Source organism: Solanum pennellii, chromosome 5, assembly GCF_001406875.1.
Source record: "Solanum pennellii chromosome 5, SPENNV200".
Taxonomy (NCBI): domain Eukaryota; kingdom Viridiplantae; phylum Streptophyta; class Magnoliopsida; order Solanales; family Solanaceae; genus Solanum; species Solanum pennellii.
The window spans coordinates 1,798,583-1,817,524 of NC_028641.1; the positions used below are offsets into that span (position 1 = coordinate 1,798,583).

The 18,942-nt window shown below is 34.7% G+C and overlaps 2 protein-coding genes across 2 annotated transcripts; both read left to right on the top strand.

The window, feature by feature from the left end:
• Positions 1–2,149: 2,149 nt before the first annotated feature.
• On the top strand, positions 2,150–14,343 carry LOC107019828 (alpha-amylase 3, chloroplastic). Its single transcript, XM_015220197.2, has 13 exons — positions 2,150–2,482; positions 3,128–3,258; positions 3,514–3,568; positions 3,726–3,827; positions 3,989–4,109; positions 4,553–4,902; positions 7,852–8,507; positions 9,147–9,336; positions 10,922–11,028; positions 11,978–12,227; positions 12,350–12,472; positions 13,445–13,612; positions 13,699–14,343. The coding sequence occupies exons 1-13, from the start codon at positions 2,216–2,218 to the stop codon at positions 13,855–13,857; spliced, it is 2,679 nt and encodes an 892-aa protein (XP_015075683.1). The 5' UTR covers positions 2,150–2,215; the 3' UTR covers positions 13,858–14,343.
• A 623-nt stretch (positions 14,344–14,966) lies between these two features.
• LOC107019829 (pectate lyase-like) lies at positions 14,967–18,806 on the top strand. Its single transcript, XM_015220198.2, has 4 exons — positions 14,967–15,346; positions 16,693–17,398; positions 17,500–17,742; positions 18,185–18,806. The coding sequence occupies exons 1-4, from the start codon at positions 15,141–15,143 to the stop codon at positions 18,407–18,409; spliced, it is 1,380 nt and encodes a 459-aa protein (XP_015075684.1). The 5' UTR covers positions 14,967–15,140; the 3' UTR covers positions 18,410–18,806.
• Positions 18,807–18,942: the final 136 nt, after the last annotated feature.

Below are 18,942 nucleotides of genomic sequence, written 5' to 3' on the forward strand. Positions count from 1 at the left end.
TGAATAAGTTGCACACGAAAATTAAAGGTCCAAATTCAAATAATTAACGTCTATTTTGAAAATTTATAGGTTCAAGTCAAATAATTCAGGTTTATTTTAAAAATTTGTAAATTATCGATTTAAATTTTGATGAACAGATTTATTTAATGTTAATTTTCTTTTTATAGCAATAGATAAGCTAATTGCGTGCAAATTGATATATCGGCGAAATGCACTAATTTAAAATTAAGTCTAGTTGATTGATTACCATTTTTTTTAAAAAAAAAAATAGAAAAAAGGAAGAAAATAGTAATAAAAAGAAAATGTATGTTATATAGTCCTCGCAATTACTATTTGACAAAAATATAACCTATAAATTATCCTACTCGATAGTCATAATAAGATAAAACAATAAAAGAAGTGTAAAACTCATAGTTAATGACTAATAAGAGTAATACTATGACTAATCATACGGTTGTATAGAAGAATAAGCTAGAGACTGTTCAACTATCTAACTAACTCCTACCCTAATTTGTATCCTCAATAACCTACTAGATATCTAAGGTCATGTCCTCGATAAGCTGACGTTAAGTCACGCCCTGTCTAACCTTTTCTCCCCAATACTTCTTCGTCCTATTTCTCCCTCTCTTGAAACCATCCTTAGGTAACTAACCTCTCACAACATCTGTGCATCTCCTCTGCCCATACTTATACTATCACAAGTTTGTTTTCTATCGAGGTCACTCCTACTTTATCTCGAATATCTTCATCCATAATCTTATATTTTAATATGGTCATATATCCATCTCAACATCTTTATCTGATCTCTGAAATATAATAATAAAAATTAGGAAGAATTTTTTGAAAAAAAAAAGGAAAATTAGATACATATGAACAAAAAAACAAGCATGTTAGTATCACATTATATAACTTGAAATTTCAAAAAGTTTTAGCTCAAGATAACTATTTTATGCATAGACTTCACCTCCCATAAAATACATATAAACTATTTTCATGATTATTATTTTCATAATGTGAAATATAATACATACTCCATTAGAAATTCAATCTTAGAAAAACAAAACCTTTTTTTATTGGAAAAAGCCTATTAAATTAAGATATTTATTAGATATTATTTTTCTTTAGGACCACAGAATGTGTGTGAGAGAGAAAAACTTTGAATCTAATTAAAGCTACCTTGAAGTAGTATTATACTTAGAAAAAGCCGTATCCGATGGAATTGGAAAGTGCATCTCCTTTTTGATTTACGTACGATAAATAAGGTTATTTCTTCCATAATTGAAAGTTTCGAATTTAAAATCTTGAATATTGAAATTTTTTAAAATGCTTTTCTTGGGATGTGATTCTATATGGAACGAATCTTTTTTCTAAAAATTAGGATAAATAATTTAAGAAAAATATAAAAATGATTACAAAACGATACTTCTGTTGATTGAAGTATTTTTGATTTATTCTATGAAGGGATAGCGTAGAATAACTTTTCGTTTTTCCCATTATTTGCATTGCAAGAGTTTTACGAAACGAAAAGTCAACTTTTATTTGATATTATAAACTACTCTTTACGTTTTTCTTTAATGATACGGTATATTATATAACTAGATCTTCCTTTTATTTACTTGCTTTTAAAAAGTTAAAAGAGATTTTTTATTCAATATTTATATATAATTTTCTAAATTAAATGAATTATGAATTGTCCAATTTAAATTTTCAAAACATAGCGAACAACTAAAAATAAAAGTAAACTTTGAGAGTGTTATTCTAATCAAAAGATAAAATTATTAACATTTAGATAATGAATTTTGAATATAACACAAATATATAATTTTTAAGTTGAAAATTATTAAATTCCGTCAAATTATATTTAGTATTGACTTCATTGTAATAGATTTTTTTTTTGTTAATAATGTAGTTGAAGATATCTTTGATTAATATCGACGATTATATTGAATTAAATATAGTACTCTTTTTTCTTCATTGAAGTTTTTGATACAAAACATTTTACTATCGAATAAACTTTTTTAACGAGTTAATTAATCAAATTTTAAAATAAATACGATAATCGAATTAAGAAAAAAAGGAAAATATTTTCGAACCGCAAAAACCGAATAATTATCCAAGACGTGATCTTTATAAATATCTGACAAACCAAAAATCTATTTCGTTCTCTCTTTTTTTTTTCTCATGATTTTCAGGTGAGATCTACTGATCGGAAAAAATGTCGACAGTTACTATAGAGCCTCTCGTCGGCCATTATCTCCGGCGAAGCCCAAAGCTATATCCAAATCAGAAGAAAACCTCTCATTTTTCTCTAAATTACTCCAGGAGGCCACTCTCCGGTACCGCAACTTTGAGATTCTGCGATTATCGGCGTCGCCGGACGGTACCTATCAGGGCTAGTTCCACCGATGCTGTCGTCATTGAGACGTCGGAGCAGTCGGACGTAGTTTTTAAGGAGACTTTCTCGTTGAAACGACCGGAAAGGGTAAATTGTTGTATTTGATATTTATTCGTGTGTATATGTATTAACCTAGATATTTGCAGATCCGTGCATTGTGTGCTCTATTTTTCGCTTGAATATTTATTGGATCAATAGAAATGAGAGATTTTTATAGGAATTAATGAGTATTTGGAGCTTGAAGAATTGAGTGTTTCGCGTTTCCCGCCATTTCTGTGAGGAATTTCCTTTTTGTTAATTAATACAAGTAGTTTTGGATTGTTTGTTAAGTGTAAAAGCAAACTCTGCATGATTGGGCGTTGTGTATTCTCTCTTGGTTCAAAAGAATTAATATGTGTTTGGATCAGTGTTTAGCAACTATTCATATTGTTGTTATTATTATTATTTTGATGGTTTTCAACCCATTTCATTGATCACTTGGCCTGCACAACTATTCATATTAGTTTATGTTTGCATAAAGGGAAAAAAAGGAAGAAGAAGATTGGTCAAAAGTAGAGAGAGTAGCTGAAAATTCCGCCGTCATTTATAGATGTGCAGTTTTCTTTAATGTATATGTTTGAATCTCCTCTATTTCTTAAATAAAAGTGTAAATGTTATTTGGCGAGCCCATTAATGGTATAGCGAAAGAAAAAAGAGCTGTTGAGGAGTGATTGTCTTGTGTTGGTATTGCAGGCTGAAGGAAAGATATCCATCAGATTGGATAAGGGGAAGGATGAAGAGAATTGGAACCTCACTGTGGGATGTAGTTTGCCAGGGAAATGGATCCTTCACTGGGGGGTCCATTATACAGATGACACTGGCAGGTTAGTCTGATTTGAATATGGAAGCACTGCTATTTTTTTGTCCTTTGAAGGTAGGAATAACTAGGTGAATAAATTTTACAATATCATGTTTAGAAAAGGAATTAGCTTTAATTCAAGTTGTAGTCTTTAAGATGGGAAAATAGCTTTTTAGTTCTCGTTTGGAGATATATACCTCTTCAACTTTTGTGTAATAGTTATTGATTTCCTAAAGACTCTGAATATATTTTTTTTAATATTTGTATTTTAAACTGGCAGTGAATGGGATCAACCTCCTCCAGAGATGCGGCCGTCAGGTTCAATTGCCATAAAGGTGTCTGCTACTATCCCTCCTGCTAGTTCGCTTCGTCCCCTTTTCTGTTAATATTTCTTCTTGAATGTGGATATAGTCGCTTCAATTTCAATTTTAATGAAGGTGTGTATTTCTTTCTCATATTTTTCTTTAAATGTGAATTTCATTGTTGTTACAGGATTATGCAATTGAAACTCCTTTGCAAGGAGACACATTTCAAGAGGTGAAGATCGACATAAGTTCTAAGTGGTCTATAGCAGCTATAAATTTTGTGTTGAAGGTGAGCTTCTGTGCTTAGATGTTTCAACTTTCTTCTGTATGTGTTATGCTGCTAACGAAGCATTCAACAAAAAGCATATTCATGTATGCTGCTGATCTGATCGCTTTAGTTTTACTTTTTTGGTGGTGATGTTTAGGTGTTGGTTTATTTTGATGATGCAGGATGAGGAAACTGGAGTTTGGTATCAGCACAGAGGGCGGGACTTCAAGATTCCTCTTGTTGACTGCCTTGACGATGATGCTAATATCGTTGGTGTTAAAAAGGAGTCGAACATATGGTCAGGTTGTCCAGGGTACTTTTTGCTGTGAAATGCACACCAAATGTTCATATTTCTTGCCTCTCCCTTACATTCAATCCATGTCATCTCTTTCATGTTAACCTCACTGACTTTCTCCAGAGAAGAAAATGACTTAGATATGTTGAAACATATCTTTTCTAACAATGAAGATTGTTCACCGAGGCTAAAGAAGGGTTATATCTGTTTATGAAATATCTGTTGTTGCACTACTGTACTCTTGTGAATTTATGTACTTAACAAGTTATTTTGTATCATAATAGTTCAATTACTGTAATAGTTTCTAATCAAACCATTCCTCTGCTTAGCTGATATCTCAGCATGGATAGAAAGATCCTTAATGTCTTATCTTATTTGAGTAATTCTGTGACAAATTCAAGTTGTACTGAGAAAAGAAAGTAGAAGTTAAGTTGCTCTTCTTGCATTGCAGGATCACTAGGAAAGCTGTCCAACATACTCCTTAATCCAGAAGCTTCTCCTTCTAAAGGGGAATCAAGCAGCAATGAGGGGTCTAGTGCGAAAAACAGGCGTCTTGAAGGGTTCTATGAGGAGCATGCCATAGTAAAAGAGACTCTTGTCGATAACATAGTTAATGTCTCTGTTAAGCAGTGTCCAGAGACTGCTAAGAATATTTTGTGTGTAGATACCGACTTACCTGGAAATGTAATTCTTCACTGGGGAATCTACAAAGGTGATGCTAAAATATGGGAACTACCTGCAATGCCATATCCAGCGGAAACAGTAGTGTTCAAGAATAAGGCACTGCGGACTTTGCTGCAGGTACTTGCTTTTGGACTTCCGAACTTCCAATTCCTTAGTTGTGTGGTTCAGTTGAGTCTACCAACAGTTAACGTCTTAAAATGTTAGCCAATCAAATGCTGTATAATTTTTTTTTCATCAGCAGTTCGTTGATTTTTTCCTGACCTGCTATTGTAGATTAGTGGTCATGGAAATCTCGAATCCTGGATTTTACTAGTGTTGTGTGCCTGGAATCTTCATACTCCCTCCACCCGAGCTAGAAGTCTAAGTTTGATTTCATGTGTTTAAGAGAACAGTTGAGCATGTTAAGTCTTTAGTATTTGTTAGGGTGGGTGGAACATGCAGGCCTAATACGATGACTTTTTTGGCTTCAAGAATACAGTAAAAGTTGCATTAGCGACATAAACATCGTAAATTGGTCTACTATTTTAAAGAGTAAATCTTGGTCCTGCATAACTTTTTCGATATCTCTAAACTATATTAAATCTTTTCTGGACACAATGTTGGACAGTCCAAAAGAGGGAAATGCAACAGCAACAACTTAGCCACAGTCCCGAACAAGTTGGGTTAGGCTATATAAAAACTACCTCATCATGTCCCCCACTCAAATCATCTCAAGAAACATTATACTCCAAAAGGGGGAAGTAGGATTATTTTTTTGGGGATAGAGGGAGGGAGCACTATTTTCTTCCTTTTTTAATTCTTTCCATTGGTCACACACTCACATGTTTAGTATTCCTTGGCCAGACTACTGCTTTAATGTATTGGATACCTTGAGAATTGGAATTTGGCTTCCCTACACCTTCTGCTTGAAAGTGGCACAGTAGTTCTGGATCAAACAGGGCTTTTTGTTGCAGTGTGGAAGCTTGTGTCTGTTGTAGCTTAGCATGTGCATATCCAGAGAAACTAACCTTCCTCTTCTTCTTTGATGAATGAAGGATCGTGATAGCCTTTCTATTTTAAAATTTTAATCTGTTTGTCCAATTTTACATTAGTTGTCTGGTTCAGTTAATTCTAGCAAGTTACATGCCCTTTAATGTTAAATCATTGAAAGTGCCTTGTGAATTGATGTAAAGAAGTCACTCTAGGTTATTGATGCAATTTTGTAAGCACTATCTTGATCAAAATGCTTACTTAGGAAAAGGAAACATGGAAGTGGTCATGTGGATCTGTTTCTGACCAGTAAGTCATTGGATTTTATCAGCCATGTTTTTCTAACCTGCTATTTTGATTAGTGGCTGTCATGACCTCCGATCACGGATTTTGTGAAGTGCTGAAAACCTGGATCTTCGTTGATACTCTTTCCATTCAAAATGAGTTGTCTTTAGAGTAACTCAGCATGTTAATCAAAGGAGGTGCAAGATGTAAATTACTTAGCATTTCATGAGGGAATATGTGGGTGCTATATGTTAGACTTTTGTGGTTTAGAAATTAGAGTGAACACTGTATTCTTAAGTGTAAAATGGTTCCTACATGATATTTAGAGTGCACAAACTATTTAAAAAACTGTAAAGAACTTTTTTTTCTTATGAAAATAGTCAGAATTTTGGACGGTCTGAAAGGAATATGACATTTTTTGGGGGACAGAGGGAGTACGCTTTTGTTTTCTTTTCTTTTCCATTTTCCATTTGTTATCCCTTTGATATACTATATTGCTTAACATTTTAGTTGCCACGAAAAATGGAATCTTTGCCTTATCTACATTTACTTGGTGAAAGCAGCTGAATATGTCTGGACATGAAATGGGGCTACTAGTTGCTTAAAATGTGCAAGTTTGCACTAGCACATATAAATCAAAGCAACTAGTCTTTCTCTTCTTCTTTAATGAATAAAGAGACGTATAGTGATCTAATAACTGGAGATTAAATGAATCAAAACATTTTTGGGGACGATTTTCTAATTTAGTAATAACCGAAAGAAATTGGATTAAGAACTAGACAAATAACAGAATTAACGGGAAAATGGAAGTATAACAATTGACACTCCAATGAAGACTTCTGGAGCTGCATGAGAAAAGGAAGAAGATGTCATAGAATTGCAGAATGAAGAATAGAAGAGAAGAAAAATGGAAGAAGAAGGTCATATGATTAGGAGTAGAGAGAATATACCATAGGTTCGTTGCCTGCTCCTTTTCTCTTGGTTGTTATATATAGCAACCAAAAGTGATAGTGAGATGCACTATCTTAGGGTTTGGAGCTCATTAATCACTCACAATCTCAGCCCTCTACGTGTTATTAATATAACTAAATCCAGCTTCTTAATCATTTATATACCAGATCATGACAGGAAGTTTGACCTCTTTTTTCCCAAGGTTTTAATCTGTTTGTTTATTTTTAAGAGGGGAATTCCTACATGTAGTGCAAATGTAGAACAATTGTTCTTTTCTAGGGAAACTTAGAATCGGACTGCTATCAGTTGAATATTTAATTTGAATAGAGATGATGCTTGATTTTTGTATACCGCGATTAGAGAGGAAACTACAAGGAAGGTAGCCGTTTGGGAACGTGAACATATTCTGAACTACTGTTTCTCAAGGGGAGGCTCAAACATGACTTAAGATAAGGCCAACCTGGGCTAATAAGTTTGCTACTGTCATCAAGCACTTTAAAGTTTGGAATCTTTTCCCTTCAACAACTGCTGTATTTTAGATTTGTCTGATCTCCCACGACGGAAGGGTCTGACAGAGTGGTGCACATGCATCTAGGATTCTTTTTAAATACTAGTTTATGTCTCTACAGTTAAAATTTGAGTTTATGCAACACAAATCTGCAACTTAGAATGTATCCATGTTTGATATAAAGTTGCAATGCCATACTTGTGGGTCTCTTTCTCATTGGATTATCATCTTCTTCACTTTTCTTTTCGAGATTCTCTTTGGAAAATTTCTCAATATCCCGGAAAATTAAGTAACCATTTGTTTTTAAGACCAGCTATTTCTCTATATATTGATGACATATGCTCTTGTTGCAGAGAAAAGAGGGAGGCAATGGTTCTTCGGGACTGTTTACTTTGGATGTAGGACTTGCCGGATTTGTTTTTGTGGTGAAGCTAGATGAAAATACGTGGTTGAATTGTAAGGGAGATGACTTTTATGTACCTCTGTCAAGTGGCACATTACATTTGGAGGAAAGTAAACAAAGCGAGGAGTCAAATTCTTCCCAGATAGTCAATCGTACGCCTGAGGAGAGCCAAATAGGGTCTGTGTATACTGATGAAATAATAAAAGAGATAAGGAGTTTGGTGAGTGACATTTCTTCTGAAAAGAGCCGAAAGACAAAAAATAGGGAAACACAGGAAACCATTCTTCAAGAAATTGAGAAGCTGGCTGCTGAAGCTTATGGTATATTCAGAAGTTCAATCCCAACAATACTAGAAACTGTTGTTTCTGAATCTGAGCTTGTACAACCTGACGTGAAAGTAACTTCAGGAACTGGTACAGGATTTGAAATTTTGTGCCAGGGTTTTAATTGGGAATCTCATAAATCCGGAAGATGGTACAAGGAGCTGCATGATAAAGCTGCAGAGTTATCTTCACTTGGTTTCAGTGTGATCTGGTTGCCTCCACCAACTGACTCAGTGTCACCAGAGGGATACATGCCTAGGGATTTATATAACTTAAATTCCAGGTATTATAATAAAAATTTTCTCCGTTTTCATTTTTGTTAGCGTAAATCATGCATTTTTGGTCTAATTTATAGCGCAAGTAATGGATATCATATCTGGATTTATGAGATGAAGTTCAAAGTATCTCAAACTATTTATAATTATTTTTTTTTCATTATAATTTAAATAGGAGATACATCAAATATAATGAAGGGCAGTGTCATTTAAAATTTTTTACTGATGAGAATTCAACGTCTCTTGGCTATTAGCTTCTTTATTTGGAGTTAAAATAGGGGATATGCCAACATTTAAGAAGGGAAACGTTGCTTGTACTTCCTCATTCCTTTTTCCCAATCTTTTCATTTTCTACTCGTTTGTTATGATTAAACCTACAAAATTAGTTGCCACAAGAATATTTGTTTTGCTCTTTTGTTTTTTTACTGAAGCTGCTTTCTGTCTTTCTCTGCTTTCTAGTAAACCGTTACTTAGTACCTAAATTTGGCATCTTATTTTATCCTTCATTTTGAACATTGATCAGGTAGTTCCTACTAGGTAAAATGAGACTTTCATGAAGCAAATTTATTTCTCTCTCTATTTGTGATTTTCTATCTGTACTTGTTTAGTGTATCTCATTTTTGTGTGGTTTTCTGTATCTTTATCAGATATGGTAGTTTTGATGAATTGAAAGTTACAGTAAAGAAATTCCATGAAGTGGGCATCAAGGTTCTTGGTGATGTTGTCTTAAATCATAGATGTGCAAGTGAACGGAATCAAAATGGTATATGGAATATCTTTGGTGGTCGGTTAAATTGGGATGAGCGTGCAGTTGTTGCAGATGATCCACATTTCCAGGTGTGTATTTCTCTCTTAATATTTCCTTGCTGTTGTACCAGCAAAGGAAATTTTTTGGTGATGCTTGTCCTTCACCAGAAGATTAGAAATAATAACAAATTCAGAGAGGATGCAGAGTAGCAAACTGGAATATTTGAGAATTTGCTTGTCCCCCACCGGATGAATAGTATATCCGTTCCTTACTTTGTAATTTGAAATCAATTGCAGTGAGATATTAATCCAGAGAATTCTTTTTACATTAAAATATTTTTAATATGTCAAAATAAGGTTTTCCAAAAGGGCTGTTGGAAAAGGTGAAAGGTCAAGGATAGGACTAATTGAGATTCTTGCTCAAACTAACATTATGGTTCTTTAGCCTTCTAATATGCTAACCTAGAATCCGTGTGCTCGATATATCATTTAGAATACGTTCAGATCTTGAAAACTAAATGAAGCACTAAGAACACTATATTTGCATTGTTCACATTTTTTATTCTCAAATATTTCATCTTAGTTACATTACTATCTCTTTCATAATAAGGATATCTTTGCCTTTTTACGCTAATACAAAACAGATCCTTGCTTCTCATGGTCCCTCTCCGTTCTTTCCTCTTTGCCATTCCTCTCAATTTCGTTCTTCAGAAAAGCCTTCCTGTCAATCTCTTTCTATTGTCTTCCGCATTTGATCTCCGGCATCTGCTTCCTTGTTTTCCTATGCCATTTCCTTTTCTTCTGGGAATAACTTCATCATTAGATCGGTGGTGCTATCCATTTAATATACTGCCATCGTACGGTGGAACTTCATTGGTACCACCAACACCAGCTTCAATTGTGGACTAGTAGCGGGAGCCCATGGCTGAACCTTTTTCTTTGTACATTTTTTAACATCATTGCTTGCTGTAGTCTTTGAAATAATCACAAATTTGTGCAATTGGAAATGGTCCAAGAGAAAAGAATGATTAACGTGGTTGCTATCATTGGATCATTGATACTCAAAATTATCTAGTGAGCGAGAAATCTGAAAAGAAGAAGAGAGTAACTAAGGGGAAACAGGAATGAGAAAAAAAGAAAACTTAAGAGGAAAGAAGTAGGAGATTGTTTGCTCAAACATACAAAAAATAACCTTAAAATGATTAAATGGCAAAGTAACTTTAAGGGAAATTTGAGAAATGAAAAAATTGAGACAATGCTAACCTACTATGGAAAAACCCATAAATATGGTTTAAACTCCTTGGGGGTTGGGTGAAGCAGACAAGAGAGTCCAAAATCATCATCTTTTACCCATTGGCTGGTGCTCTTATCTTCCTTCCGGAGTGCATTATCTGATTTCTATTTGCTTACTTCCAAAAGTAGATGGCATAAGTGAGGGGAGGTACACTTTCCTATACTCGTTTGATTTTCATTTGTGCTTTTAAATTGGCTGGCTTACTCTTTAAAATATCTATTAATCGCTAAAGCAATGTTCTGCAACTCCTTTACTATGGTTTAGCCAGAATAACTTTGTGGCTAGCATGACATTTTTGCTTCCCTTTCTCTTAATGAGATACGGACTGGTTTTACAAGATCTGTTTAACCAGATGTCTGAACTACCTTCTTTTTTCTACAGGGAAGGGGCAACAAAAGTAGTGGAGATAATTTCCATGCTGCTCCTAACATTGATCATTCCCAGGAATTCGTGAGAAAGGATATCAGGGAATGGTTACTCTGGCTGAGGTTCAATTCTCTTTGCTTTAACCTATATTGGTCTTCTTTTTTTCCCTTTATTTTTGTTTCTGTTTATTCTCATTTGGAACACCTTTTGATGGTTAAATAAAGAGAATGTCATCCTTTTACGTGTAATGCATGAGCTTTTAGCGACCTAGGTTCTTTTGCAATAATTACATAGGTGTTACCAAAATAAATATAATTTGGTGTCTGTCAATCCAGGGTTAAATTTTAATCGACCAAGCATATTTAGCACTATATAATAAAATGCAAAGTATTGGAGCAAAAGTCAAGAGGTTTTCTACTGTGTGTATGTCAAGCACATTAGAACAGGAAGCCAACAGGATATAGATATCACGTGAAGTGCAAGGACTTCTGTTTTTTGGGGAATTGATGCATTCTGTGGGAAGAATAGGAAAGATATGGCAGATGGAAATTTGATACTGCTTAAAGAGAAGACTTGAAATATACTGCTATCACTCTGGAAGACATCAGATGTCATTTTTCTAAAGAATTTCACCACGATCTCAAGGGAAAAAATTGGTAACTGAAGGCAGTTAAAATTGAGATTGCGGTTGGCAAAGGGACTGCATTACTTACGCCACACTAATGCTTTGATTCAAAATGTGAAAACTAAACGAGGTTCAATAAATATCCTTTAAGAACATTTAAATAAATACTTGATTGATAGTTGATTCAGTAACTGCTTTCTTTACTTTACAATCCATTTCTTTTGAAACAGAAAGGCAGTATCAGCAGGTCCTACTTTAGTCACTTGCATATAGGAGCGAAATAGAATCTGTTTCATCTGTATTTCTGCTTGATTGTCTGTTTACTTGCTATACAATATAATTTTACGTGTCTTGTCTTTCTATTTCCCATGTGTTACTCAAGAATGTCCCAACTAACTTCAGAGGTCATCTTGTAACAATATTTTATGATTACGCTGGTTTGACAGGGAGGAGATTGGTTATGATGGATGGAGGCTTGATTTTGTTCGTGGGTTTTGGGGTGGTTATGTGAAGGATTACTTGGAAGCAACTGAACCTTACTTCGCTGTAGGCGAGTTTTGGGATTCCCTCGTTTATACTTATGGAGAGATGGATCACAATCAAGATGCGCATAGGCAGAGAATTATTGACTGGATTAATGCTACTAATGGAACTGCAGGAGCATTTGATGTGACAACGAAGGGAATTCTTCATTCTGTAAGTGTTTTAAACTTTATCCTTGCATGCAATACTTGACCGACAGTACTTAATAAAAGGAAGGATTGGGAAATCAGTTTTTCTAGGTTAACAGCATTCTCTTTCAAATTCTATGTAATCAGGCAATTGAGAGATGTGAATACTGGCGACTATCCGATCAGAAGGGGAAACCTCCCGGCGTTGTTGGATGGTGGCCATCTCGTGCTGTTACATTTATAGAGAATCATGATACAGGTTCTACACAGGTAAAATATGCTCTTAAGTTATCAGAGGACTAGAGAAGCTCCTCTTTTAATCTTGATCAATGATAAAAGGGTTTTTATGAGGAGGCAGATAGTTCAGCATATCCACTGGCCTGAACCAACTATACCTTTCTTGATCATTCAATTAATTTACTACCTTTTTCCTGCTTAGTGTGGTTGGATTGCTCAAGCGTGAGAGCTAAATGTACTCTTGAATCCTGGCAGCTGCCTATAAATGCTATTTACAGCTAGATATCATGATGAAATGTAACCCCTGTAGCTTCTCTATTGACTCTAGTGCATAGCTGTGACCACCATTAGGAAGAATAGTTCTCCTTGGAAATCAGTGAAGAAACAAAATCCTAGTCCAGCCTAGTCATCAACTTTGATTTTGTTTGGTTTCTTTGCTCTTGATGTTCCATGATTTGCTTGTCAATATCTAAATTGGCAAAAGTTCTAGCAAACACAAGGCTGTAAAATTCTTCAGCGTTTTTATTTTTTTGGTACAGAACGTCTCTCTTAGGTTCCATTTGGACTCAACTTAAAATCCATGGATTTCTGCTGAAAAAGTGATTCACATATGAACTAATGGGATAATTGTAAATTTGAAATGGATTGTCTCCCAATTTAGGTAGCATTCCAAACACTTCCATTGATGTTTTTCAATTCTTTCTTTACATTTTCACAAGTATTTAGAGTTTGTAGTTGAAAATTTAGAAGTCCTCAGCAGGTGCAATCAAATAAAATTGGGTCTATTCTCTTTACTTTTTTGGGTTACATGGACTTAGTTTAGTTTCATCCTCTTCTTTCTCATGCTGAACCTCTAGTCATCACATCTTTAGGCTTGTCATATAATCTCCTCAGTGGACTTGTAATTGATTGTTGTAATATCATGGAATAATACTACACATAAGATCTGACTTGCTTTTCATCCTTATTATTTATTTTTTCTGTATCTTGGGCTTTTCCTTGAAGGGTCATTGGAGATTTCCTGGTGGGAAAGAGATGCAAGGTTATGCCTATATCCTGACTCACCCTGGAACCCCGTCAGTCTTCTTTGATCACATTTTCTCTGGTTACCGATCTGAAATAGGAAATCTTATATCACTCAGAAAGCGGAACAAGATTAACTGTCGGAGTTTGGTAAGTCCATGATTAAGACATCTTTTTTCTCTTATGGATGCAGAACCATTACTATTCCTAATATGCTGAGCTTTCTGTCTGATCAGGTGGATATAACAAAAGCCGAAAGGGATGTTTACGCAGCAGTTATTGATGATAAGCTGGCTGTCAAAATAGGACCAGGCCACTACGAGCCTCCAAGTGGGCATCAGAGATGGAAAATGGCTGCTGAGGGTAACAATTATAAGGTTTGGGAATTGTCATGAAAACAATCGCCTTCTTTCCCTGTTACCGATATTCTACTATTTGTAAATGTTTGGGGTTAGCATTGAGTGACTGGAGATGGAAACAGTTAATGTCGTAAAAACGCTGTACTGCAACGGATTGTATCTAGCTTTGCTGCAACACAAGTTGAAGTTGTTGGAGCTAAAATAGCAAGAGTATGAACAGTCTGGTAATAATTGCTGTTAATATTGTTGTATTTGGAAAAATTCACCATGTACACTATACATAGTCTGGTAAAAACTGTATATGATAGGTACCACTACATTATATTGCCTTTTTCAGAAGATAATTAGGCATTGTAGAAACTGTATGATGTAAAGAACTTCTGTACAACTTATTCGCCATATTGGCGATAGACGCCTTTTTAGCGTATAAATACTAGAATGTATGTATTGCTGTATTTTATTTGTATTATTACAATTGAGTTGCTGGTTCAGCTACTGAATAAAAGTCTCCAGCCTTATTTGGACAGAATTTGTAAAGATTTTGAGTTTTATTACACTGAATATGTTTAGCTTTAAAAGGATTTCCTAATGGAAACATAGATGCGAATCAAGAATCTAGAGTCGTGGGTTCAGTATAGTTAAATAAGAAAGGTTTTAAAAGTTTACATATTAAAAAAAACCCTTTTTGTTTAATTATACAAAATTCGTCCGTGAGAGTTCAAAAGTTTGATAAAAGGAACTCGGGAGAAGGGTCAAATTTACCTCTAATAGACGAAAATCATCAATTTTATTGTACTTTATTGATTGTCCAACAACTCTAACGGATGATATAAATTATTCATTTTCACACAATATATGAGTAAATTTAACTGCATAGTAAAAACGAATAGAACCACCAGGACATTTATAAAATAAAAAACTATCGAAAAAAACATATGTTTAATCTAATTATAAATTTCTTTTATTATTCAGTTAGAACAATAACATAGATCCACTTTTATTGTTTCCATTTTATTAACATCCTTTGACTTTTTTTACAAAAATTCAAAAGTTAGTTAGAAAAAACAGTTAATTACAACCTCAAATTATTATTTGGACATCCTCTTTTCCCGCAAAAAATTATTGTTATATATATATGTTTATTTAGTATTATTTTATTCCCAAGCTCTGGGAATTCACCTGCAGTTAATAAAATCAAAAACTACCAAATCTTGGGTTTTTTCCCCAAGGCTGCAGGTGGTAGCAGAAAAAAAAAAGACAAACAAAAACCAAAAAAGAAGAAAAAGAAATTAAAAAAAAAATATCTGCTACCAAAAAAAATGGCCTCTATTAGTTTTAATAATTCAGTTATTTTTCTGTTTTCCCTTTTATGTTTTTCTTCTATAATCCCAAAATTATATGCTAATATTGCTGATTTTGATCCTTACTTGGAAAAAAGAGCTGAAGAAGCCCTCCAATCTTCTCTTGCTGCTTATAATGAAAATCCTGAAAGTGTCACTCAAATTTTCAACAAAGAAGTTGGAGAGTAAGTGTTTTTAAGATATCGAAATCATGTATATATGTATCTTTTTCGAGACACGAGGTTAGAATATTGTATAGAAATGAATCTTTTTGTCTTGTCAATCTCGAAAAACTAGCTGATAAGGAGAGGATTGTTGATATCACAATACATAAAGTATATATTCCGATTATGTAGGGACATTTTGATGAGCTGCTGAATAGAGCATTCACTCTACCCTTCCCAGACCCCACTTGTAGAATGTATATTGAATAGATAGGATGTATGTTGAATTGAGCGTTCACTCTGCATAGATTGTCAAAAGATTCTAATTTTTTAGGGATAAGGGTCTGATATACCCCTCAACTTTGTCATTTAGAGTTGATATACCCCTCGTTATAAAAGTGGCTCATATATACCCCTACTTGTAAACAAATGGCTCACATATACCCTTTTCCTCTAACGGAAATGAAAAAAAAATAATTTTAATCTAAATTTTTATTATTTTTTTTAAAAAAATATAATCCCATATGAGTAAATTTAATCCTCGTCAAACATATCCTTTTGACTTTTTTTTTTGTTTCAATGACTAATTTATAATTATTATTTTGATAATCAAATTTATTTATATTTCACTAATATTCTTGTAAAACTTATTGTAGATGACCAAATTTTTTCGAATACGAAATTAAATTACAATACACACACAAAAAATAGTTTAAAGTTTTTTTCTTTAAACTAAGGAATGAAAGAAAAAAACAAAATAAAAATAAGAAACTCAAATAATTATAATAAAAGAAGACAAAAAATAATTTATGTATGAAAAAAATTAAAATATACCTTGAACTTTGATAGAAGAATCATATATACCCCTAAATATTTTTTTTTTTAAATTAGAAGTAACAAATATAAATTTAAAACTAATTTTTTAACTTCCGTTAAATGAAGGGTATATGTGAGCCATTTTGTAACGGCAGAGGTATATGTGAGCCGTTTGTATAACGGTAAGGGCATATATGAGCTACTTTTATAACGAGGGGTATATCAGCTCCAAATGACAAAGTTGAGGGGTATATCAGACCCTTTTCCCATTTTTTTATGACAAGAGAAACCCGCAGCTGCTATCCTTTGGGTGCGCACAGGGTAAAACCGTCGCTCCAATGGAATAGCTTGCAAAACAAACAGGAGAAGTAACCCGCACTAGGCAATCCCGGTGCAACGAGCTAGACCCAGAAGGCAAAACCCCTTGCTTTCGCTGGCAAAGGGTTTCGAACTTGAGACCTCCAGCATGAAAGTCCGAAGCCCAAACCAGTGGGCCACCCCGAAGGATAAAGATGCTATTTTTAACATGAGTTATTGTGTAAATGTTGCAGAACACTTCTCAATGGCACAAGGAGGCATTTGAAGGAAAAAGATAAAGAGGACAAGAATGAGAAGGTTGACAAGGATGATAAGGAAGGTGATGAAAAAAGTGTTGATGGATGCAAGGCATACAATCCAATTGACAAGTGTTGGAGATGTGACAAAAACTGGGCTAATAACAGGAAGGCACTAGCAGACTGTGCTAAGGGATTTGGTCATGGTACAACTGGTGGTAAAGATGGTAGATTCTATGTTGTCACCGATCCATCGGATAACAACGTGGAGGAACCTGTTCCTGGGACCCTACGTCACGCTGTCATCCAAGAGGAGCCATTGTGGATCATCTTCGAGAAGTCGATGATCATCAGGTTGAAACAAGAACTTATGATCAACAGTAATAAGACAATTGATGGCAGAGGTGTTTCTGTTCATGTTGCATATGGAGGTGGACTTACCTTACAATTTGTGCAGAATGTGATTGTCCACAACATTAGAGTTCATCACATCCTTTCTAAGAATGGTGGTATGATTAGAGATTCTGTTAAACATATTGGTCTTAGGACAGTGAGTGATGGTGATGCTATTTCCCTTTTCGGTGCTAACCGTATCTGGATAGATCATTGTACTTTAACCAAGGGTGCTGATGGACTCGTCGATGCAATCATGGCTTCCACTGCTATCACCATTTCTAACTGCAAATTCAACCATCACAACGACGTAAGTTTTTCTCATCTCATTTTATCAGCTATGTTCATAAGCCAGGTCTCGAAAGGCGGTTGTCAATGTGTTTAAGCTAACAACAACAAATGACTATTCAGGTTATGCTTTTGGGAGCAAACGATGCCTTCCCTCAAGATAAAATCATGCAAGTTACAGTTGCATTCAATAGGTTCGGAAAGGGATGTATCCAGAGGATGCCAAGGTGCAGGTGGGGATTCTTCCACGTTGTCAACAACGACTACGCCAAATGGGAAATGTATGCTATTGGTGGCACAGCTAACCCCACCATCATTAGCCAGGGTAACCGTTTCAAGGCTGCCGACAATCCCAACACTAAAGAGGTACTATCTACTTAACATTCCAATCACATTTTCTTTTATAAAAGCTGTGCCCGTGAGGTCAGCTTGCACCCACCTCGACTATTTCACCAACTACCTGCTACCTCCAATCAACTCATATATCAGATAGTATATATATGTCTACCAAGGCTTAAGCATATATGACGAGATCACTTAACATTCTTGTTCAATCACATTTTCTTTCATAGAAGTGGCATCCGTGGGTCAACTTGCACCCCACCTGGACCACTTCACCAAATACCTGCTACCTCCAATCAGCACACATACCACATATACGTGACGAGATCACCTAACTTTTTTGTTCAATCACAGTTCTTGATATGTTATATTAGATTGTAGCATAAGTACAACATAAACACACTTAAAACATCATTCTCGCCTTATTGCATTGTCAATTGCTAACATAAAGTATGCTAAAATGAAGGTGACAAACCGGAATGGCGCCCCAGAAGCTTTGTGGAGAAACTGGCAATGGAGATCCGAGGGTGATTTGTTCAAGAACGGAGCCTTCTTTAGGGAGTCTGGACCAGAAATCAAGAGCACTCCATTCACACAACATACCACAATCCAATTTGAGCCTGCTAAATTTGTAGGTAGACTCACTCGCAAGGCTGGTGTAATCCAGTGCAAGATTGGAAAAGCATGCTAGGCATGTTATATGTACAATGTAATATCAATTATAATACATAAAACATATTGTACATTTCATTTTTGGGGTTGACATGGAGCCGAATATTTTTTTTTGGGGGGGTCTTTTACAGTAAGAGAAGAAGAAAACGGCTAAGACATCTATCTGTTTTCTCTGTTTTTTTCGACTATTGCTTTCTTTCTTCTTCCTAGCTGGTTTACTCTATAGGTGAAACAGTGAAGATGGGGAAGAAAACGAAAAAAAGTGGGTTCTCTGGAGCTCAAGTTTATCTTTTTGTAACAGAAGTTTTGGTTTACGATTTTCTAATAAATGTAATTTTCCCTGTTTGAATTTCAATATAGGCTACATGTCTCCCCAAGACTGAAATTTATTGTAATACAACCTATTCTATTACTTACTACTCCCTCCGTTTCAATTTGTTCATCTCATTTTGACTTAGCACCGAGTTCATGAAAGTAAAGATATTTAGAATGTAACAAAATGCTGATCAATCTTGTGGTCTTAAACATATAGACAAACAGATTGATACGGAG